Source organism: Aulonocara stuartgranti (genome assembly GCF_965226115.1).
Source record: "Aulonocara stuartgranti genome assembly, chromosome: 20".
Taxonomy (NCBI): domain Eukaryota; kingdom Metazoa; phylum Chordata; class Actinopteri; order Cichliformes; family Cichlidae; genus Aulonocara; species Aulonocara stuartgranti.
In genome coordinates this window covers 32,333,585-32,355,910 of record NC_138956.1, presented here as the reverse complement: position 1 = coordinate 32,355,910, position 22,326 = coordinate 32,333,585, and the positions used below count along the sequence as shown (strand labels likewise).

Here is a 22,326-nt window from a genome sequence, read left to right as displayed (position 1 = left end):
CACACACACTTCAGACTATGTAGTCATAGCGATCCAAGCTGCCCTTCCCCCGCCGCCCCGAATGAAGTCAAGGAACACTTATGACAGTCTATACTGGGAGAAATTTCTGTACCAAAATTGTCAGTGGTAATGTCACGGTTAGTCTGATGTCATACCCCCAGAAAGCCAAGTGACCTCCCAAGCTTACATATGCTTAAGAAAGACATAATGAAAAAAAAACAGTCATCATTTGTTTCTTATTAAATATGAAGCTGTGTCGATGTTTGGTTCGCACAATTCTTCACACTTTTACTGCTGCTTGTTCACAGTGGGATATGGGTACTCTTTTTTATTTATTTAATGGATAACTCTCACCCACTGAGTTTTTATTGACTTTGATTGTCTTGAGCTGTTGCGCATGAAGCTGACATTCCAGCACGAAGGAAAGAGGATCTCGTAGTAACATCAGTACGCGCGTGTGCTTAATTGAATCAAGAGACAGTTCGCCTGCTGGAGTTCAAAAGCATAATACCAGAAACAGATGCTGTTTGCAGTTACAGATAATTCAATTATACTGGTGTTGTTGGCCTAACAGTCAGCCAAGGCTGTGGTAAAAGTGTAGAGGCCATCTCATGTTACCTTTCAGTGACAGAACACAACAGGTGATAATAGCCCTCTGGAGCTGACTTCTATAGATCGATGATATTGAACATACATAACTTATGGTGACACCGAAGACACACGCGATACATGTTCTGCCACTCCAAACGAAAAGCTCAGTGCTCAATAGCATGGCATCACCGGATGTAAAATATATCTTAAAGTCATGAAAACTTCAACACTACAGCTTTTCAAACGTCAAGCGTACCACTGCTCACACACCAAGTCCAGCATGTGAAAGATTTATGTCTGCTGACCTGTGCAACTATGTCCCATCATTCAAAAAGGATTTGGTTTAGATCAAATCAACACAGAGATGTCACAGATATTTCAATCGTGACAGCTCTGTTTATTGGAGGGCATAAAGGTGAGACACCAGACGGGATTTGCAAAGGGTGGGGGCAGTCTATTCTCAGCCGCCCGGTAACGGTCATCCTCTATATGATTCACAGCGCAGACACAGAGGCAAGAAGACAAACAATATCTTAGGCTGCAATATCAGTAATTAATCAAACAAATATATTCAACACTGTGTGGACTGTACACTCATTTGTTAGTTAGTTACCAAGCAAAAATATTTCAACTTCATATTTGTTCCATTCATTTGTTGTTTGCTCTCAATTGGACATAATGAGCAATACCAAGCCAGTTTTACATCCTAAAAACTGGATCGAGTAAATAAATGAACAAATATTCAATAAAGATAACTGCTGGCTGCTGCCTTAAGTGAAAACAGACATAGGTAAGAAATTCTCAGTACAGCACATTTTTGTACCCGCAGTCGCTCTTGAATACACGTCAATGGTAATGTTGAGGTGAATGCATTTCTTTTTCCTTTTGAATAACATTACTGAAAACTCAAGCCATCACCCTCAAGCGACCTGCATCTTTTATTCTCAAGAATTCCAGGCTCTCCAGGACAGAATAAAACACTCAGCCTAAATGTGAGAAGACACAAACTACCAACTACCACAGAATTCTGTTATTTCCGGTTTTTTTAATCATTGTCAAACATTGCATATCTTAGTTATAACAGAAAGCCTAGGCCACGCAAAATGGAGCCTCACAAAGTTTAAGAAGGTTTAGGAGTTGAGTACTCCAGGGAGACTATGAATAGCTTGTTTCTATGGACAAACTTAGCCCGGCTCGGAGCCTCTAGTTTGTCATATTACTTCTAAAAGCATCTTTACAGTTCATGCTGACTGGATTCAGTTATACAGCCCACCTGCATGTGAGCAACCCGTCGCCACACATTTACCCACAATCAACACTACTATCAACATATGACCTTTTAATAGGATACAAAGACACTGCTTCTTAACCTTAACTTGATTTTGGGGAGTGGAATAAATTGTTTGTATATTTGAGTTATGTAAGCAACTGATAAATAAAGTCGCCAGTGGGGAGTTTAAAAGTAAAATGAAAGCGTAAAGAGAAAGTTTGAGCTCACTTACAGTAAAAAGCTGCGATGTGAGTATGAAAGAGAGGATAAGTCCACAGATCGAAGTGGTCAGAGTGCCCATTTTCCACCGACCCAGCACAGGCTGTAAATGCTGGGGGAAAGGGGGGAATACGAGGGTCCTTCACGCCTCCTGGCCACTGGAACGGTGCACCTATTTCAGACTTTTCTTCTAGAAACCCGACTGCTCCGCTGCGTCCCACGCCCGGTGGGACTTCATCAACAGGTAAAACGGATCCCTTCTCGTGTTTTTCTCTCTTTTTCTTTTCAAAAAGATTACGCAAATAAAAAAGATCGACACTATGGGGCTTCTTCTCCCTTGCACTCCGAAACTTGGGACTTGTGGTGGGTTGAATGCAGCCTTGCAAAGTCAATGGGAAGTCCTGTGCGGAGAGTGCGCTGCCGAAAAGTAAAAGGCGGAATGGAATTCATGGAGTGCTCAAAGAGAGTACAACTAATACCACTGTGGGGAGACGTCGCCGAGAATAAAGTGTGTGGTGGTGGTGAAGGACGTTTTTAAGTCTTTACTCGAACAAAAGTAGCAAAGCACCACTGTTCCAATACTTTAGTATCCTGCAAGTAAAAATCCAAAAGTATTCCGGGTAATCTGTAAGAGTGCAGAAATTACTTGATTTCCAAAAGAACGAATTCGGCACAGTGGCTCAGTGACAGGCTTTGATACTGAAGTGGAATTTTGAATGGGTAATTGTAGGACTGATTTGATCAATTGTTGGAAAATTCAGTTAAAATGTAATTAAAAAAATGAAATTCTAAAGTACATTAAAACTGTTTACTGACCATCTGATTCGTGTTTAAATGAGGACAAGTGTAACAGCGTAGTTAATTATTATTTTATTATAACACATATGAGTTACTTTTTGTTTATTTTTAAACTAGCTACACATCTGAATTATCCAGAAATAAGTAACAAGTTTCAGGAACAACACCTAACCTAAAGGGATCTGTTATTTGTCTTTACCTACTGGGGGACATGCTAGTGCTTCATAAATATATATATATATATATATATTTAGGAGACGCATTCCTGTAACAAATTCCACTCACTCAATATTTACTGACAACAGTAAAAGCAATGAAGAGTGCCCATCTGTTTGCAGTCAGGACTGGTTCAATTGGTTTGAAAATAAAAGTGTTGCTGCAGAGTTTATGAAAATATGTCGCTTCAGTTCTTGGCAATATATTTGGGCTTTTGTTGCCCTCTACTGGAGTTCTAAAGTGCAGCACACCGACTTCCCAGTGCAGAGATACCCCCACAACCATTTAACTGCCTTGCGTTGCTGTGTGCTGTGTCGCTGGAGACACGTCCCAAATATAAGCTTGTTTGTCAGGACTGAAGTCAGTAGCTGTTTGAAGGACTGGATGTCTGCATCCAACCATTTAAAAGAGTGATACTTTATCACTCTGAGGTTTGAGAGGGCAGCTGTTGCCAATTAAAAGCTAAACCCTGAATAGAGACAGTTATGGGCTGCTCCAGTTTGCTCATGAAAATAGACTAAAAGTAGATGAACAAAATGGGCTCATCATGTTTGGTTGGCATCTAGCGAATTTGACACCTCTGAGCTCCTATCCAGTCGAATCATTTACTGTACAAAAGCAGTCTTCTAAAAAATCAATTCTGTGTCTCATCTTGGAATATCAAAAAGATGTCAAAAGAAAACAAAACAAGGTGTGGAAGGGTAAATACACCAGAGACCTCACAGTAGAGCCAGCCGCGCCTAATCACACGTTTGAGACACATGCAAGGAGGGACAAGGGATTTAAGTTGTTTTATGTTGTCAGAGGTCGCATACCAAAAGTGTTGGAAACACTGCTGAAAGTTATGATAAACTTCCAAACTTTTACTCAGTGAACTCTTTTATTATACTGTAATACCATAAACACCACCATTACATAAACTAAATGCTACAGCATAGAGGATAAATAACACCTAAACTGCTGCAGTTATTCCAAGAGCAGGAATTTGTACCAGTGCTCTATAGACCCCTCTAGCCTCTTGGATACAAGAGGGAGCTTATTTCTGGGTCTGACTGGTCTGACTATGAATGTTTATAAGAGGCATCTCACTGACCACAGTGGTGTGATTTAGGGACTACTCCCTTGCTTGCAGTCAGCAGAAAAGTTCTGGAAAAATCATGTGAAAAAGTTAAGTAAAAAATGTCTTAACCCATTATTATAGGCCTCAAAGTCAACTTAACTTTCAACAAACTGTTTAGTTGTCTGTTTTGTGGCCGTGTTGGAAACGCCAAACGAGTCCTCTGTGAATTCTGAACGTGTGTTGGTGTTCAATAAAGTACTGTTTCAGCAGCATGTTTATGAAGCATAATGCCAGGAGTATATATACATTGTATGTAATTTCATGCCTTTGAGAGTTTTATTTTGTAGTTGGAGAAGTAAATAAACAATGGATTGAAAACTATTCAGAAGTTAAGATCAAGTCTCTCTTTTTTTTTTTGTGTCCGACCCTTTAAAACCTGTAGCTTAGCAGTGTTGTTTGTTACTATGTATTGTGATATTACTGTAACTGTGATACAGTGAAGCTGGACTGTTCAGCTGCAGATTACAGCTGCCAAAAACCAACAGACCAGCCAGAAAAAATGAAATGATTCCTCTCTCAGCAAGGGTCAACGCCCCTTGGAGCCTGATGCAAATGAAGTTATGCTGAAAGAAGTTGGAGCACACATAGGATGCTCGTCCCAATCTTTTTCATTTCATCATAATATGTATGTCATATCTTTCCCTGCCCTCTGCTTCGATTGCACCAGATAAGTCCCAAGCAGCGTTTTGTTAAAAAAGTGCTGTTGGTAAATTAGAAAGATGGGAAATGAGAGTAACTCCAGAGTCACTTTGCAGATTACAAGTTGATTATCCGCATGTATAAAGCTACATGTCACAAAGACATCAAGACTTTATATAGTAAATATTTTGCTAAGAGAACTCAAGTTCATTTTAAAAATGACAAAATATTAAAAGAAGTAAACAAGCAATAAGTAAAAACATATATTGCAACTCTGATAATCCTACAAAATTACAGTCTGTAGATAGATAGATATTTTTATATTGTCTGTTTTACCCTTTTATTATTTGTTATCTTATGTGCAGCACTTTGTGATTCTGTCTAGAAAGGTACTATACAAATAAAATTGCGCATATATATATATATATACAGTGGGGCAAAAAAGTATTTAGTCAGCCACCGATTGTGCAAGTTCCCCCACTTAAAATGATGACAGAGGTCAGTAATTTGCACCAGAGGTACACTTCAACTGTGAGAGGCAGAATGTGAAAAAAAAAAAATCCATGAATCCACATGGTAGGATTTGTAAAGAATTTATTCATAAATCAGGGTGGAAAATAAGTATTTGGTCAATAACAAAAATACAACTCAATACTTTGTAACATAACCTTTGTTGGCAATAACAGAGGTCAAACGTTTACTATAGGTCTTTACCAGGTTTGCACACACAGTAGCTGGTATTTTGGCCCATTCCTCCATGCAGATCTTCTTGAGAGCAGTGATGTTTTGGGGCTGTCGCCGAGCAACACGGACTTTCAACTCCCGCCACAGATTTTCTATGGGGTTGAGGTCTGGAGACTGGCTAGGCCACTCCAGGACTTTCAAATGCTTCTTACGGAGCCACTCCTTTGTTGCCCGGGCGGTGTGTTTTGGATCATTGTCATGTTGGAAGACCCAGCCTCGTTTCATCTTCAAAGTTCTCACTGATGGAAGGAGGTTTTGGCTCAAAATCTCACGATACATGGCCCCATTCATTCTGTCCTTAACACGGATCAGTCGTCCTGTCCCCTTGGCAGAAAAACAGCCCCATAGCATGATGTTTCCACCCCCATGCTTCACAGTAGGTAGGGTGTTCTTGGGATGCAACTCAGTATTCTTCGTCCTCCAAACACAACGAGTTGAGTTTACACCAAAAAGTTCTACTTTGGTTTCATCTGACCACATGACATTCTCCCAATCCTCTGCTGTATCATCCATGTGCTCTCTGGCAAACTTCAGACGGGCCTGGACATGCACTGGCTTCAGCAGCGGAACACGTCTGGCACTGCGGGATGTGATTCCCTGCCGTTGTAGTGTGTTACTGATGGTGACCTTTGTTACTTTGGTCCCAGCTCTCTGCAGCTCATTCACCAGGTCCCCCCGTGTGGTTCTGGGATCTTTGCTCACCGTTCTCATGATCATTTTGACCCCACGGGATGAGATCTTGCGTGGAGCCCCAGATCGAGGGAGATTATCAGTGGTCTTGTATGTCTTCCATTTTCTGATGATTGCTCCCACAGTTGATTTTTTCACACCAAGCTGCTTGCCTATTGTAGATTCACTCTTCCCAGTCTGGTGCAGGTCTACAATACTTTTCCTGGTGTCCTTCGAAAGCTCTTTGGTCTTGGCCATGGCGGAGTTTGGAGTCTGACTGTTTGAGGCTGTGGACAGGTGTCTTTTATACAGATGATGAGTTCAAACAGGTGCCATTCATACAGGTAACGAGTGGGGGACAGAAAAGCTTCTTACAGAAGACGTTACAGGTCTGTGAGAGCCAGAGATTTTCCATGTTTGAGGTGACCAAATACTTATTTTCCACCCTAATTTACGAATAAATTCTTTACAAATCCTACCATGTGAATTCATGGATTTTTTTTTCACATTCTGTCTCTCACAGTTGAAGTGTACCTCTGGTGCAAACTACTGACCTCTGTCATCATTTTAAGTGGGGGAACTTGCACAATCGGTGGCTGACTAAATACTTTTTTGCCCCACTGTATATATATATATCTATATATATATATACATATATACACACACACACACACACACACACACACACACACACACACACACACTCTTCAGGTCAACAACCACTGGAATATGTTACCATTTTTTTAAATGAAATTATACAGTTTGGCTGATTTTATAGGCACTGTGTCTGTTCTATCATTTTTGTCAAGAAAATATGGCCAATAATGTGTTGCCAGACTGAGATTAAAGTTAGCAGTGCTTGAAGAATAACCCATAATCACAACCCATCCAGAGAGGTTGGAGAAAAGTATAAACCCATGCAAGCATGGGGGAGACAACTACACACAGAAACACCCGGGAGACTGATGAGACAGCAGTATTAATCCCTGTGACACTATGCTGCCCTTCAAGAAAGGGAAAAGATAGGAAATGAAGACGGGTAAAAGAAGAGGAAAAAGAAGGTTGGTTGAAAAAAAATATTGTATTTTTTTGAGTTATATAAAGGTGTCCAAGGCCTACATTTCAGAAAAAGTACAATTCTCTCTTATAATAGCTGCTGTTATATAATGCTAATAAAATACAGTACTGTGCAAGCCTTGAGTCATCCCTCCTTCTTTCATATTTTGCATCTAAGCCAGACTTTGACATTTTTAAAGTGGTCATTTTCAATAGTTACAATAGACTTCGTGAAGGTCGCGTTCTGTTCAAGGAACTAGATTAGGATGATTTGAGTTTTGTGGCATTTTGAGCCATCCTTCTTGCAGCAGTCATCAGAAGATGTGCACACTGGTGATAAAATGATGGACAGCAACAATAGTCAGGTATGCTGGGCCATTTAAACAATGCTCAGTTGGCACTACAGGGCCCAAAGTGTGCCAGGATGATATTTGTGTTAACACCTGGAGAACACACATTTCAAGCATTAGAAAAAACATGAATTAGTAACCAGTTTTCATATCGTGAATTTTGAAACCATAGACATGTAACATTTTTCTGAAAGGTTGAAATAAAAGCCTTTTAAGAAATGAAATGCTCCTGCGCAGTATATACTGAGTTTGTACAACAGCATAAACAATGCAAGAGTGCCAGGCACTATGACTGGATTGTGATATCAGAAGGAAGAAACTTGTTTTCAGCAGTCAAGGTAAATAAAGACACTTCAAAAATAATATTTCCTTACGTATTTACTAAAAGCAGCAGTTAGTTTAAATCACTGACCGGTTTGTCTTTCTTGCCTTAAATGCACATTGGTGAATACTGAATTTCACATTTCTGTACACCCAAACAGCACTACACTTAAGTTGTCATGGTCTTAAAACTCATCTGCAGCACTGCACTGTTGAATGAGTGCAGGATTTCCTAATGAAGCCAATACTTACAGAATCAAAACTTGTGTCCACTGCGGCATACTCATCATTTTGTTCGCAATTTATAAGACAGTAATTACCCTCAGATATTTTAGTGTCATTCAAGAGTGCAAAGCATGACTGTACCAAAATTTGATTGTCCGAGTTTTTCCAAAACTACACATTTTATTCTCTTCTATGCTCTCAGTATTTATCAATAGTACTTAATTTTTGGGAGAACACATAACATTTCAAAGAGGAGATTGGCCCCAGTCAATGCAGTGTTTCCTGTTGACAGAATGAAAGAAAAAAATGAAATGAATAAGAGGACAAGAGGGAAAAAATACATTAGAAAGAAAATTGGAATTTCAAAAGAATTTAAATGTTAAAAAAAGCACCTGTGGTGTCGTAGGGTGGTGACACCTCCACTAGATCACATCCAACAAGGTTCAGACCATGGCATCCCCGAATAATCTCAACTCCCTAAATCCAATCGTGATGATTGATTGAAAAAATGAATTAATAATGCAGCAGAAAATACAACATTTCCTTGCTTGGTGTATGTAGTTTTGTTTATATATAGCTAGTAACTAGTATAGTAAACTTTGAGGTGTCTTTAGCACTTTGATTACCTGTATGGGAGTGAGCCCTGCTATCTCAGGTGTGCCTGTTCCAGGAGCAAAGCCAGGGTCAAGAGCATCAATGTCAAAACTGAGGTATACTGGACCTTTGCCCATCTGATTCCTGACCTCATCCATTAAAGGCGCAAGAGATTTGAACCAACACTCTTCCACTTGCACAACACGGAAGCCCTAGAGGAGTAGAAAAAACACATAGTAGCCTTGTTATGAGAAAATTATTTTGAGACATATGGCATCTCCGAGTCAGCGCCATAAAATGCCCTTGTTCTAGATGAAAGCATTTGCATCTTGTTGTCAAAAAACAAGCACAATAAAGATATAAAATATACCAATTATTAGCATAGATTCTTGCAACTTTATATTAATCCAGTTATACAGCATTTACTCTCCAGACAAAATGCCAAAACCATTATGTTGAATTTATCTGAGGCATTTCCCTATGGGGAACAAGCAAGTAAAGGTTTATTTATCCAACGCCAAAAAATATATGCTACATAAGCATGCTTTACACACATGAAACAGTAACCTAGCAGAGTACCTGTGCCCGACTCCATTCATATGAGTCGGCAGAATAGCCTGAACCCCGAAGGCCAATCTGGACCACTCTCTTGCAGTCCAGTAATCCTTCCTCCACACATCGTCTGAATGGAGTCCCGTGGCCTATTTTCTCCCCCAATACCACATCACTGGTGTCAGCATGAGCATCCACATGGATCAAACCCACTGGGCCATGCCTAACAAATTATCACAGGAACAAGGGCATGGGGTATAAAATGGTTAAAGAGGAAGTTTATCAGTGGCAGCTATATATATTAACTGAGGACTCTTCCTGCATTCTCAGTAAACCCAATTCACACAAAACAGTATTCTTTCATTTTATTGCATTCTCAGATTGTAAAGTCAGTGAATACAAGAATGCATAACTCAAGCGACACCTGAATCATGCATTTTTGGATTTGTAGGCTGTACAGTTTTGGAAGTTTGAGGGAAAAATGCTTAATAGCCGTGTTAAGACAGTTCAACACAGATCAAAACAATGTTTATTGTATCCTAAAGTGTGTAAAAAAGTAGCACTGTATCAGCAGTCTCAACTTCAAATAATTTGCATCACATGTAGTTCCTAGGAATAAAGCACACTTACTTCTCAGCAACGGCTTGCAGGATTGGGTAAGCAATAGTGTGATCGCCACCTGCAGACAAAACTTCCTTAAAATCCAACCTTTGATCAAATCTTCTCTTTGGTTTATAGAGCTATCTAAATGGCTAATAATTGAACATGTATTACAACACTGTGCTTTGTTAAATATTTACTGAGCTATCCTTGACTATCTGTGCAACTGTCTGAATAAAATGTGAGCAAGGGCACTTTTAGAGCGTTTTCTTCACCTCTAGAGATCAGTTTTCTTCTCACCCATAGTTAGCGGGATGCAGCCAGTGGCCAGGATCTTTCTGTAGGCCTCCCTGATGCGTTTGCAAGTGTCTTTCAGGTCATACACATTAACGTTCACATCCCCAATATCAGCAACCACGAGGGACTCATAAGGTGCTGCCCTGGTGCCACTGTTGTAAGCCCTCAGCATGGCCGACTCAACTCTGATCTGTCGTGGGCCAAACCTGTGAACCAGGATGACAGCTATGATTGTTCAAGCACAATGGCTGCTGCTTGGATTTTGCATTTTTTTTTTTTTTTATTGTGACAATTTTTAACCTTGATGGCATGAAAACAGTGTTTACTGTACACAGTAAGGTATTGGGTGGTCAAAATGAATTTGGACGTTTCAGCTTTTGTACATTCCCTGCAGCTGAGGATTTCTGTTGCCTATATATGTGTCAATTGTGTACAAGATGGTCTGTGAAGTTTTGCACAACATGAGGATAAGATTAATTTAGTCACTTTAATTACAAAAGTGAAACTTAAATCTATCTTTAAACGCCTGAAAACATCAGCTTTGTTATGCATGCATCCAATGACAGTCTACGGAGCAGCAGGCCCATACGTTTAAATATTAGCTGCAGAGAAAAACACTACCTTGCGCCAGGTCGGTTCGAGGTCCCGGTATCAATTGGGACGCCAACAAACGCTGCATCAAGCCCTTCTGCGGTGTCCTGGTAAGGTAATTTGGCCATGGTGGGGATCCCGGCCACCCTGGCAACAAACTCGGCGCTCGGTGGTACATTGTAGCGTTTCCCTGAGCATTGTCTGTTCGGATTTATGCAAAGGCCTCGTCTGTCGCTGCAAAGAGCCAAAGTCTGTCGTGGCTGCAAGGCGAAAAAGTCCGCTGCTGCAGCGGTAATGGTACGACTCAAATGCAAGTTTCTCCGAAGCGACGACATGCCTGCTAACTTGAGCGTAAAGTTAAGTTGTGTCAGCAGGCCTTTAAAGGACTTCTGCTACTTTAGTGCTTTATTGTATGCTCGTAATATTTTGTTTTGCGTCGAGCAGCGTAATGAAAAAGTATAGTTGAACAGTATTTATTTAACTTATTAATTTGCACTGTACACACTGTGATATTGGATGCACAAATTGATTCTTATTATGCAGGTTAAGTAATGCACATCTTTGTTAGGCGACTGATTAATTCATTACTTTTCTTATAGGTCTTATAAGTCACAGCATGATTCGGAGCCCTGAAGGCAGCACGAGTCTGCAAATGAGTAATCGAGGGAGAAACCAGCTGTGACCGTCTATCAGGAAGAGGACCAGCGTTATGAATGATTGATAAACAAAACTATGAAGAATACATATAAAGTAGTTATAATACTCTCGATCGACAGAATGCGAGTTCTATGATTTTTGCTAATGACTTCATTAAAGTAGAATGTAGAAGAAAATATATAGGGGAAAATGCAATATTACAGCTGTGATAAGATTGAAATTTAAAAGGAAGCCAAATTTGTAATTTCAAAGTTACTTTTGCTCCTGGACACGTCAGCCAAGCCATTTGTTCAATGTACACGACCACATAAGTGGAGTTCAACGGCTGAAGTATTTGTCATTTTCCTGAATTAAGCCTTTTTTATTTTATTCTCTCGGATCTCCAAACAATATAGCTTCCATTGTGATGCCGTGGCTTTACTCAATATAACAGGTTTCTGGCTAATTGCATTGATTTACACAAGCAAAGCGAATACCCCTTTTTATTTATTTATTTATTAGAAAAAGGACATCTTGCCTCCTACCAGATTTTATGAAATTCTGCTCTCTTTTTTGCACAGTCCTGTATTATATTGTCCTGCATAATCCTACCGACTCACGCCTTAGCGGAGGAGGAATTAGCTCCCGAAAGCCTCTTATCGCACATTGGAGGTTCTGAATGGGAAACAATTACTGCGCCAGACGGAGAAGGATTTTCAGTTTGTGCACTTCACCTGTCCTCCTGAAGAGGCAGAGCGAAGATCGTCATCACAGCAGCCTCAGACACCGAGCACCTCAGTCGCAGACACTCCTTTGGCTTGTTTCATTACATTGCATAATACCGACAAGCAATCATGGTAAGCGAGACCTTAATTTCTAACATTTGACTTGCTTATTTGTTACTGTTTAAGTCTAACATATGTGGAAATTAAACTAGGTCGTTTTTCAGATCTGTTTCTTTCCAAATTACTGCAACCGTGCTTGTTGCCATGCAGTATTCCGCAGCTTACTGTGATCATACATAATTGCGAATAGAAATAGTGTGAGATGTCGTCAGTTCGTTAAGTTCGTACTTAAATGATAAATTACATTCATATGGAAGAGCCTGATCCTTATCCTACACAACTCCTGTAAATCATCTTAGTCTTCACCACTAGCCTTGTCCACTTGCCTTCCATTGGCTCCCTTATCAATTTCTGAACATGATCTCCAGCCATTTAACACAACGTGTATGTAAATGTATGTTACATAAATGCAGTGTCCTCTTTTCTAAAAAATAATTATGTCAGTGACATAATACACCATATTGTGTTTGTGTGTTATATAAAACTAAGCCATCCCTAATATCATATATGCTTAAAAATATACCATAAAATCAAATACAGCACAAATTGTGTTACATATAACCCCAGTGGATGATCTGAATGTGTCTTTTTAAAGAGCCAGCACACTGCAACATGTCTGACCTAGATAATCCTCTCTGTCTACAGTAATCCTGCAGTAGGCAGTTTTATGTCGCAGCACAAAATGCATGGGCTTCTGTAAAATAAATGGCAGACTGAGACTCAATCCAAATGTTATAATAGAATATAGAAAATGTATTATTAACGGTTTCTTGTGCAAGGTAGGGAAAATGTAATTTAAGCAGTTGTGTTAAAGGCAATTTAAAATACAGTGATTGTTTCATTTGTGAGCCCGATTAATGTGTTTTATCCCTCCTTCTTTTAATTAGCAAAAACTGTTCTGAAAACTGGTTATCTTCAGCAAGTGGAAGACTCGTCTTTGTTTTTAATCCAAATCTTTTTTCCCCTTACACTAGCGTGAGTGTATTTCCATCCACGTTGGTCAAGCTGGTGTCCAAATTGGCAATGCCTGCTGGGAGCTTTACTGCCTGGAACATGGGATCCAGCCAGACGGTCAGATGCCCAGTGACAAAGCCATTGGTGGTGGAGACGATTCTTTCAACACCTTCTTCAGTGAGACTGGAGCTGGAAAGCACGTTCCCAGAGCTGTTTTTGTCGACTTAGAGCCCACTGTCATCGGTAAACTTCTAGAAATAAACTTATCGCTGTTGCCTCTTTAATTTGTTAAAACCCTTACATAATTTCTTAATGGTGGTTTTTTGTAGATGAGGTGCGCACTGGGACCTACCGCCAGTTGTTCCACCCTGAGCAGCTGATCACTGGCAAGGAGGATGCTGCTAACAACTACGCCCGTGGACACTACACCATTGGCAAAGAAATCATTGACTTGGTTCTGGACAGGATTCGTAAACTGGTGGGTAAATCGGAGCAGAAGAATCCTGCATAAATGACCTAACTGATGGGTATATCTCTTATCTGGTTGCTGTCTCTCCCTCTCTCTCCTCAGGCTGATCAGTGCACTGGTCTTCAGGGCTTCCTGGTGTTCCACAGCTTCGGCGGTGGCACCGGCTCTGGTTTCACCTCCCTGCTGATGGAGCGTCTGTCTGTCGACTACGGCAAGAAGTCCAAGCTAGAGTTCTCCATTTACCCAGCTCCCCAGGTGTCCACCGCTGTGGTGGAGCCCTACAACTCCATCCTGACCACCCACACCACCCTAGAGCACTCTGACTGTGCCTTCATGGTAGATAACGAGGCCATCTACGATATCTGTCGTAGGAACCTCGATATCGAGCGTCCTACTTACACCAACCTGAACAGGCTGATCAGTCAGATTGTGTCCTCCATCACTGCTTCCCTCCGCTTTGATGGTGCCCTCAATGTTGATCTGACAGAGTTCCAGACCAACTTGGTGCCATACCCCCGTATCCACTTCCCCCTGGCCACCTATGCTCCAGTCATCTCTGCCGAGAAGGCTTACCACGAGCAGCTCTCAGTGGCTGAGATCACAAACGCCTGCTTTGAGCCAGCCAATCAGATGGTGAAATGTGACCCTCGCCACGGCAAGTACATGGCCTGTTGCCTTTTGTACCGTGGTGATGTGGTACCCAAAGATGTCAATGCTGCCATTGCCACCATCAAAACTAAGCGCTCCATCCAGTTTGTGGACTGGTGCCCCACTGGTTTCAAGGTTGGCATCAACTACCAGCCCCCCACTGTGGTTCCTGGTGGAGATCTGGCCAAGGTCCAGAGGGCTGTGTGCATGCTGAGCAACACAACTGCTATTGCAGAGGCCTGGGCTCGGCTCGACCACAAGTTCGATCTGATGTACGCTAAGCGTGCCTTTGTTCACTGGTACGTGGGTGAGGGTATGGAGGAGGGAGAGTTCTCCGAGGCCAGAGAGGACATGGCAGCTCTGGAGAAGGATTATGAGGAGGTGGGAGTTGATTCTATTGAGGGTGAAGGAGAAGAGGAAGGAGAGGAGTACTGAAAGGGTCATGAGGGATTATACAGGAAACTTCAGTGTGTTCCTAAATACATTCCAGTCTATTTATTACCCGTTTGACTTTGTTCAGAGTATAAATTATTAAAATGCTAATATGGCTCTGTCTTAAATAAAGTTTCTGAAAAATGAAGTCTTGTATCAAACCTTTTTTTGCATAACAACACCTTTAAGTTGTGAGGGATTTTTAGAGAAACAATTTTAGTTTGTCCAAGATCACATGGAAAAATCCAGGTGAAATCTGCTTTGGAACTCCAAGAAAAAGACATTTAAGATCAGGCCGCAACTTGTTATTTCACAAACAGTGCTAATAATATTCATCATCAAAATTTAAAAAAAAAATGTATGGATATTACTATATCACCAATACGAGTTATTTATTTTGAAAATATCTAAAGACAAAGGAAAGAACTTGAACAACCACTTCAGGGCTCTTTAACACTTTTATTCTGAAACACTGCAAAAAAAACGACATACATCTAAAATCCGTCTTATAATCTTTTGTAGGAAGCCATATACATGCATCCCTTTCATTCTTTTTGACAGTAGATTATCCTAATATGAAGGATTAAGTCCCAATATTTCAATTATTATGAAATCTGTATATTATATTAGCTGAAAACCTCAGCTCTGAACAGGTGCATAACATGAGCATAAAGTGCAAACAGCAGCAATGTGGAACAAAGTCAGATCCTTAAGATTAATTAATTACTCATGCATGACACATCAGGATCAATGTGATTCATATGTTCTAGCATTTAGGACAGGTCTATGTTCCTTAGCTGTGAAATATCAGTGTACAACTGACTGCAACACACATATCCACTGACAACCAGATCTTCAAGGGGCAACTTTATGTCCTACTTGTGAACCTTTCACTTGGTCTTACCCTACACAGTAGAGTCTAACTTGATCTGTATTGACCTCCACATTTACTGGTACAAAAAATTTTCATAGTTGCAAAAATAACTGCATGAATGTGAGTGTTTGTTTTTTCCCCCACAGGCTGATTTGAAAAAGTGTATCATAATTTGGAAAACAAAATATCCACTCACATAATAGAATTTCTTGCTGCGAAGCAACTCAAATGTTGAGAAAAATTAAACACAATCACTCCCCAGCAGCCGTCTCAGTAATCCACAATGCATTGCACGTGTAAGACAAACTGCATTTTTGTATGATGGGTACCAATAACACTTGAATGTTTGAAGTGCTTGAATTCCTGCTGATACAGTGATGATGGCAAGTGAAACATATTCACAAGTATGTGAGAAATGCAGATAAGTAACATTAGCAGCATTAGAGGACACAGGTTTGAGGGTCGGGTTCTTGAAAAGGGAGAATTACACCACTTGGCAATTCATGATAAATAATCAAACAATACCCACAGCCATTAGATGTTACAGCTAAAACAATAAATACCACACATACAGAAGTCTGAGTATTGAAAGCAATTTTAAGCCCCAGTTTATCCATATCAGTGACTCTCAGCTACGTGTTTGAGTTAATCTAGACAGACAGCACGCAGGCCTGGCTCTGCTCTCGCCCATAGAGGAGGAAGCCTACAGCAGTGCGCAGGTCCTCCAGCTCTAAGTTAGCCAGGAAACTCCTCTGAAGCTCCGCCTCCACTTTGTTCCCACTGGGCCCCTGACAGCCCTTAAGGAGAACCACAGCAGACTGGCAGAGCAACCAATCAGCCAGCTTCCTCATGCCCACACTGTCCTGGTTAGCCAGAGCCTTCCGACCCCAGAGGCTCAGATGTAGCATGTTAGCTGCCACACGGGCAGTGGGGCGCTGCAGGGTATGAAGAACATGTTTCAGTAGTGGAATGGTAGAGATGCCTCTCAGGTAAATCTACAGAAAATGTTAACTTCACAATTCCCCTTAGTGTTGAGAGAATTGTGATTTTTTTTAGTTCAATGTTTCGGTTTAATAAATGAAACTATATTGTTTTAGCTCTCTTTTACTGAAAACTTAAATATTAAACTAAACACAGCCCCTTCTTTACCTTGTTTGGGTTCCTCCTGAGAAGTAAGCGTATCACGAACTGCACATCAGCTGGAACACTGGAGGGTAGAGGAGGAAGCTGCTTCTCCTGGTAATTCCTGCTCTCCAGTCCCACTGCTCGATAGAATGGATTTTGCTGTCCAAATATCTCGTAGGAAATGGCGCCCACGGCCCAGGCATCTGCCTTGCTGTAGTCAAGCACCACACCACATCCTGGAACTGCAGTGGCCACCTGATGGCAGAAAAATTATGAGAAATTAAAGTGATTAAATATCTGGTTAACTGCAAATTATCTATTTATATGAATTCTTATTTATCTTAATGATTCATTTCAAAACACAAAGATACAATTAGGTTACTTGAATGGTATCCAAGTGTCACCTCCGGTTATAACCAGAGTGGAGGCAAAAGTCACAAAATTCAGTCTTAATAGTCACCAATAAGAGACGGCGCAGCAACTGTGGCTACTCAGTTACAATAAAGACATTTTTAATCTTACCTCCGGAGCCATAAGTGAAGCATTCCCTCCTTTGCTGACCCAAATGCTGTTGAAGGGCAGCTGCAGACTAGAATCGCTCTGGGCCAGACAGCATCCAAAGTCAGAAATCACTAAACGGGGGCAACCATCTGCATAAAGGACAAATCAATATAACACCGGTGACCCAAACAGACCTCAAGCTGGCATAGTTTACATTTGGCTTTAAACTGTTCTGTTATTGACAGAATTTTGTTCGGACCTGAGTCGAATTCCAACAGCACGTTGTCTGATTTTAGATCCCTGTGAGCGACACCCTCTCTGCACAAATGGTCAATCCCCTCAAGGAGCTGCAGCACCATCAGAGTGCCCTGCCTGCGGCTTGGTGTGGACATTTCCAGGTACTGCCTCAGTGTGCATGGATAGCTATGACACAAAAAATCTGTGAAGTTACTGAATAAAAATGACCTGACACGTACACTATAAAAAAAAAAACCCAACAAAATAATAAAAATCTCTGAAAACAAAGACAGTGACTTTTTTTTATTTTTTTATACACAATGTTTCTAGCACACATACTGGGTTGGACTGAGGTAGGTAGGAAGGTAGGTCTTACTTCTTCATGACCAGGAAAAGAGTGCGATTGTTGCCCAGGCCTGTAGGGTTAAGCCTGGGTGGCAAAACATCTGGATATTCCTCCTGAGCACCTGGTAGCAATGGAACATCTGCAGTAAAAGCCCGGTACACTCGGATTACATTAGGGTGTGCTGACACTCTTTTGGGCAGGACTCCGAAATGTCTGCATGTAGAGAAATCACAGCCATTCATTAGTACGTTTCCTATCCTTAGGTCACCACTCTGAGGCAGGAATAAAAAGAACTGAGGTTATAATACTTACCCATCCAGAGTAATTTCTTCTTTTTCCTGCTTTAAGGCATGAGGACCTGCAGGGACCAGCTCCTGAGACATAGACTTTAAGATGGCCTCACTTGATGACCCAGCCTGCAAACAAATAGCAAAATACCCGTCGGTACTGATGTGTGGCTCTTTTTCGTTTGTTTTCATACAGAGGATTAAAACCTAAAACAGATGTGAAATCATTATCAAACCATTAGTATACTACCCACCCCAAAGTTCCACATCATCTTAATAGCAAAAGGGAAGTTCCTTAGTGAGCAGCATGTCAGAGATCGAGGTGCCTCAGCTTCCACTTCACCTTCTTTTATCTGCACCAGGGAGCATTTTCTGGCACTTTGCTTTGGAGGAGCAAACTGAGCTGCAGCCTCATACACAGCTGCATTGGAGCCTTTCCCAATCTGGTTCCCTAGAATGTAATCCTCCAGTTTATATCCAGAGGTGAATGGCTTAAATGGACTCTGGAATTTCTTCTTTCTAAAAACAGCCTGCAGGGGAAAGCAATAACAATAATAATAATAATAAGCTACACAAAGATATGTTCATATCAATCACGTGCTATAAACAAATTTAGTCAAGAAAAAAAAGGAAAAACAATCAGACTGTATACAACAACTTTTTAAAGCCCCCAAATGTACCTACACTTGTTATAGACGCAGCTAGAGACATATTAAAATAATAAAAAGTAAATTAATGCAAGATTGCAACCAGGTTATCCATTCAGGCCTCAGTGCAAACAGCATGAAAATTAAAGAACGTACACAAATCTTGGGTCTATGCATTACCGTATCAACAAAACATTCATAAATGTAAAAACAATATGCAGAATTGGTGAAGATACAAATAAACAAACTTTCAGTGAAAAAAAACCCCAATACGGCAAATAACCATGAAAATAAAGACTAAAAGAAAAACGACTACTAACAAACCACTTTGTCAGAAGCTACTACACTTAACGACTTAAATGTCGCTTAGGTACCCTACTGTGACCTACTTTTAGATACCATACCTGGATCTCCTGGCATGTTGAAGCACTCTTTCTGTCATCCTCCAACTGTTGTTCGATAAGCCCCACACCGAGACCGAAAGCCAAAAATACAGCTCTGTTACGCGGGGACCCGCCAGCAAACCTCCTGAAGCCGGCGGACTGAAGCTGAGCTGCCAGGCCTTTCAGAGAAGTGCGGTAATAGCGGTACCGAGACGGCAGGAAAGCCTGAGGCTGAGCGGTGCGGACCGACGGGCCTGCACGGAAACGGTCAGCTCGGAGCTTTGCTGCGAGTCGGCCACCGGATTTCAGGAGACCGAGCTGAAAGACCGACCGGCCCAACTCGAGTCCCCGGCTAATAGCGTGTTTCACAGACATAATTTACCCGGACAGGTAACTTAAGCTGCTACAACGAAGTTTTACTTCTGCCTAGCTCTCGAAAGGCCCCACAAGAGGACAGCGTTATGTAAACAAAACAATAACTGCTGCTGCTGAGCATGCGCAAACCTTTAGACTGTCTTCTTTTCGTTTACCGGAGGGTGGCGTTTAACGATCAGGGGACATATCAGGGTATAAACACAAATACATTTAATCATGTCACAAATACAGGATCACTAGAGGTTCAATTTATGCTGGGCTGCCGAGCACACTATATATTTTAAAAAAAATGTATAACAACCCAGTCCCCAATGGCATTTAAAAGGTTGTTTAAGGCCTGACACAAAAATGTTTGAGTAGTTTCTCCCTCATTAACTACTCAAGGTGATGTAGATTTTTTTCTTTTCTTTTCTGTTTGTTTCTTTTCTTTTTTTTCTTTTAAAAAGTCATCCAACTACCCATGTGGATACTTATTTTATTAGAAAACTGACAAAAATTATGGCTTGCCTATGTGGTACAGACCACCCAAGAATCTGTTACTTTGCACTAATTAGTGAATATCTGTATCTGTGCATTACACCTGTACAGTTTATAAATGAAGCCTGCTAATTAGGTTTGCTGTTGTAAGTGTTGTCAGTTCATAGTTTTGTTGTATGTTGGATACAACATGTTAATTTAGTGAATTCTGGTCAAAAGGAGGGTGAAGCTTTACCATGTCACTGACATGTTGGCCAGTGGGTGTGCAGTGTCCCTCAGTTTCACAGTCCTGATATAAACTGGTGAAAATGCTCAGCCTGAAGCTTCACAACCTGACTTCTCTAAACATCAAGGTGACTATATCCATCTTTTATTTAAAATGTATGTTGTCTTGATGCATGCTCAATCATCCAGGTAAGTAAATCTCCAAAAGTTGATTCTGTTCATCACTTGGATGAGTCACGAAATGTTTCTCCCACGCTACGTCCAGATGAACAGAATCAACTTTTGGAGATGAAATGTATGATCTCACAAGAAATGTGTGGCTCAAATAAGAGATATTTTAATCATTAATTCATCACTACTAAAATTATTAATTTAAACTTAACAGTTATGCAACTACAGAGGAACCACACAAGTGTACAAAATCTGTAGCATAAGACTATAAAAACAAATTTAGCTTCCATTAATGCTTATAAAAAATTGGACAAATGGTAGCATTTGCTTGATCACATGATCAATGCCAAACCTGTAGCATGTATAGTTTATCTCTGAAGTTCCATTGGGTAGGATCCAGTCACCTTACTGTAAACAACAACAAAAAAAAGCAGAGAGAATGCCCCTGACAGGGGTGTGCTTTCTTTTCTTCAGCAATACGTTTTGTTTTCTTCCAAAGTATGAATAAAAAATTAACCATATAATATTACAAGTTCAAATGACCACCTAATCCTTTTTGGTAAATGTAATTATCACACACACACACACACACACACACACACACACACACACACACACACACACACACAGTAGAGGTCAGATACTGTGTGTATACTCTTAAAAAGTTTGAAAACCCACCAAGGTTAAAGGCACTTTTTTAAACCTTATTTTCATTTTGTGTAGATCATTGTTTGTTCGTTCGTTGTTTGTTGTTAGTTTAGCACATGCATAACCAACTAACTAGATGGGGTCACTGTGCCAAACAAGGACACTGATTTATAAAAGTCTTCATTTAACAATCATTTCCACTGGACCAGGATGTATCATACACACTTACTGCACTATTTTCAACTTATTCGTAGTCATAATGTTTCACTGTTAAATTATAGTTAACCTCAACAGGTTCACATGAATTTCCCAGTAATATACTTCCCAGCATGCCATTATTTTTAATCAGAGCTTTTTAGGATATGTTATAACTTTGTTAGGTTAAGTGGCGTAGGTGTGAATGTGAGCATGAATGTTTAGGTTTAGCTTAACAACAGAAACCAGCACCAGAGAGAAGCTGTAATTATTCAGTGTGCAGCAGGATAGCTTCTATATTTAGTTGTTTAGATACAGTACCCAACAACTTGATTAGGCACCCAGTGTGAGGTTAATGCCACAGCTGCCCTAAGTTGCTCTATAACACGAGTAAACACTTTCCTAAGGAGTTCTTTATGTTTAAAACAAGACCCGAGTTCAGTGAAGTCGATAATTTTGAGTTTTAAACAGGTTTTTGACAGATTACTAAAATATTTGTTTGTTTGTCTAGCTGCATTATGTAACCATTTGCTATGTGTTTTATGAACATATAAAGGTCAGCTCTTCTTTGTGAAGAAAAATTGAGCACTTTGTTGATTTTTATATTCTAAGCAACTTTTGGACATTTTGGACTTTGAACACAAGAGACTGATAGAAGCATGATACAGACAATCAGCATCTTCACTGTCACTGTGGATGGGTTAACCTTTTATTCCATACTAGTAGTAGTAGCAAGTATCACTTGTCAGTTTATAGACCCAGTGCACTGGTAAAATTGTTCTTAAAGCTGCACTAATTGAAACTGTCATATTTACAATGAAGCTTAAATAAAATATAAGAGGTTTTGCTTGTAGTAACAGGCATAATAGGAAAATTGATTCATGTGAAAACAACAACATTGGTGATTTTTCAATAGTACTATTCACTTTGAATGATTAACACAGTTACTAATTATACTGCTATAGTACCAACAAAAAATAAAAAGGATATCATAACAAC

At 40.3% G+C, this 22,326-nt stretch overlaps 4 protein-coding genes across 8 annotated transcripts in view; 1 reads left to right on the top strand and 3 right to left on the bottom strand.

The window, feature by feature from the left end:
• Window positions 1-2,626, bottom strand: part of hspg2 (heparan sulfate proteoglycan 2) — a 97,459-nt gene extending 94,833 nt beyond the window's left edge. For 3 of the 5 annotated variants that reach the window (XM_082518354.1, XM_082518356.1, XM_082518355.1), the window contains exon 1: window positions 2,094-2,625. In XM_082518354.1, the coding sequence (XP_082374480.1) occupies window positions 2,094-2,162 (69 nt within the window). In that variant the 5' untranslated portion in view covers window positions 2,163-2,625. Of the gene's footprint in view, window positions 1-2,093 lie in introns of all 5 variants that reach the window. The other 2 variants (XM_082518352.1, XM_082518353.1) reach the window with 2 other exon arrangements.
• A 5,411-nt stretch (window positions 2,627-8,037) lies between these two features.
• On the bottom strand, window positions 8,038-11,252 carry agmat (agmatinase (putative)). Its single transcript, XM_082519987.1, has 7 exons — window positions 10,883-11,252; window positions 10,265-10,467; window positions 9,995-10,043; window positions 9,392-9,587; window positions 8,845-9,024; window positions 8,611-8,695; window positions 8,038-8,500 (listed from the first exon to the last, which is right to left on the bottom strand). The coding sequence occupies exons 1-7, from the start codon at window positions 11,185-11,187 to the stop codon at window positions 8,427-8,429; spliced, it is 1,092 nt and encodes a 363-aa protein (XP_082376113.1). The 5' UTR covers window positions 11,188-11,252; the 3' UTR covers window positions 8,038-8,426.
• Window positions 11,253-12,174: 922 nt separating this feature from the next.
• On the top strand, window positions 12,175-14,984 carry LOC309697812 (tubulin alpha-1B chain). Its single transcript, XM_082519986.1, has 4 exons — window positions 12,175-12,345; window positions 13,308-13,530; window positions 13,617-13,765; window positions 13,859-14,984. Exons 1-4 carry the CDS (start codon window positions 12,343-12,345, stop codon window positions 14,837-14,839), a joined length of 1,356 nt encoding a protein of 451 aa, XP_082376112.1. The 5' UTR covers window positions 12,175-12,342; the 3' UTR covers window positions 14,840-14,984.
• Window positions 14,985-15,275: 291 nt separating this feature from the next.
• On the bottom strand, window positions 15,276-19,707 carry pink1 (PTEN induced kinase 1). The gene is made up of 8 exons (XM_082517828.1): window positions 19,258-19,707; window positions 18,461-18,736; window positions 18,232-18,335; window positions 17,950-18,132; window positions 17,596-17,759; window positions 17,358-17,485; window positions 16,860-17,090; window positions 15,276-16,645 (listed from the first exon to the last, which is right to left on the bottom strand). Exons 1-8 carry the CDS (start codon window positions 19,609-19,611, stop codon window positions 16,361-16,363), a joined length of 1,725 nt encoding a protein of 574 aa, XP_082373954.1. The 5' UTR covers window positions 19,612-19,707; the 3' UTR covers window positions 15,276-16,360.
• Between the last annotated feature and the right edge of the window lie 2,619 nt (window positions 19,708-22,326).

What these genes read in the sequence shown, in the direction of transcription:
- agmat (XM_082519987.1), bottom strand. Translation starts at nt 11,187, where the DNA reads ATGTCGTCGCTTCGGAGAAACTTGCATTTGAGTCGTACCATTACCGCT. An exon ending in CTGCAAGCCGTTGCTGAGAA is followed by an intron (nt 9,588 to 9,994) that starts GTAAGTGTGCTT and finishes ATAATTTGTTAG; the next exon opens with GCATGGCCCAGTGGGTTTGA. An exon ending in ACCACCCTACGACACCACAG is followed by an intron (nt 8,501 to 8,610) that starts GTGCTTTTTTTA and finishes TTCTGTCAACAG; the next exon opens with GAAACACTGCATTGACTGGG.
- LOC309697812 (XM_082519986.1), top strand. An exon ending in CTTAGAGCCCACTGTCATCG is followed by an intron (nt 13,531 to 13,616) that starts GTAAACTTCTAG and finishes GGTTTTTTGTAG; the next exon opens with ATGAGGTGCGCACTGGGACC. An exon ending in TGGACAGGATTCGTAAACTG is followed by an intron (nt 13,766 to 13,858) that starts GTGGGTAAATCG and finishes CTCTCTCCTCAG; the next exon opens with GCTGATCAGTGCACTGGTCT.
- pink1 (XM_082517828.1), bottom strand. Translation starts at nt 19,611, where the DNA reads ATGTCTGTGAAACACGCTATTAGCCGGGGACTCGAGTTGGGCCGGTCG. An exon ending in CTTTTCCTGGTCATGAAGAA is followed by an intron (nt 17,760 to 17,949) that starts GTAAGACCTACC and finishes TTTGTGTCATAG; the next exon opens with CTATCCATGCACACTGAGGC. An exon ending in GCTGTTGGAATTCGACTCAG is followed by an intron (nt 17,486 to 17,595) that starts GTCCGAACAAAA and finishes TCCTTTATGCAG; the next exon opens with ATGGTTGCCCCCGTTTAGTG.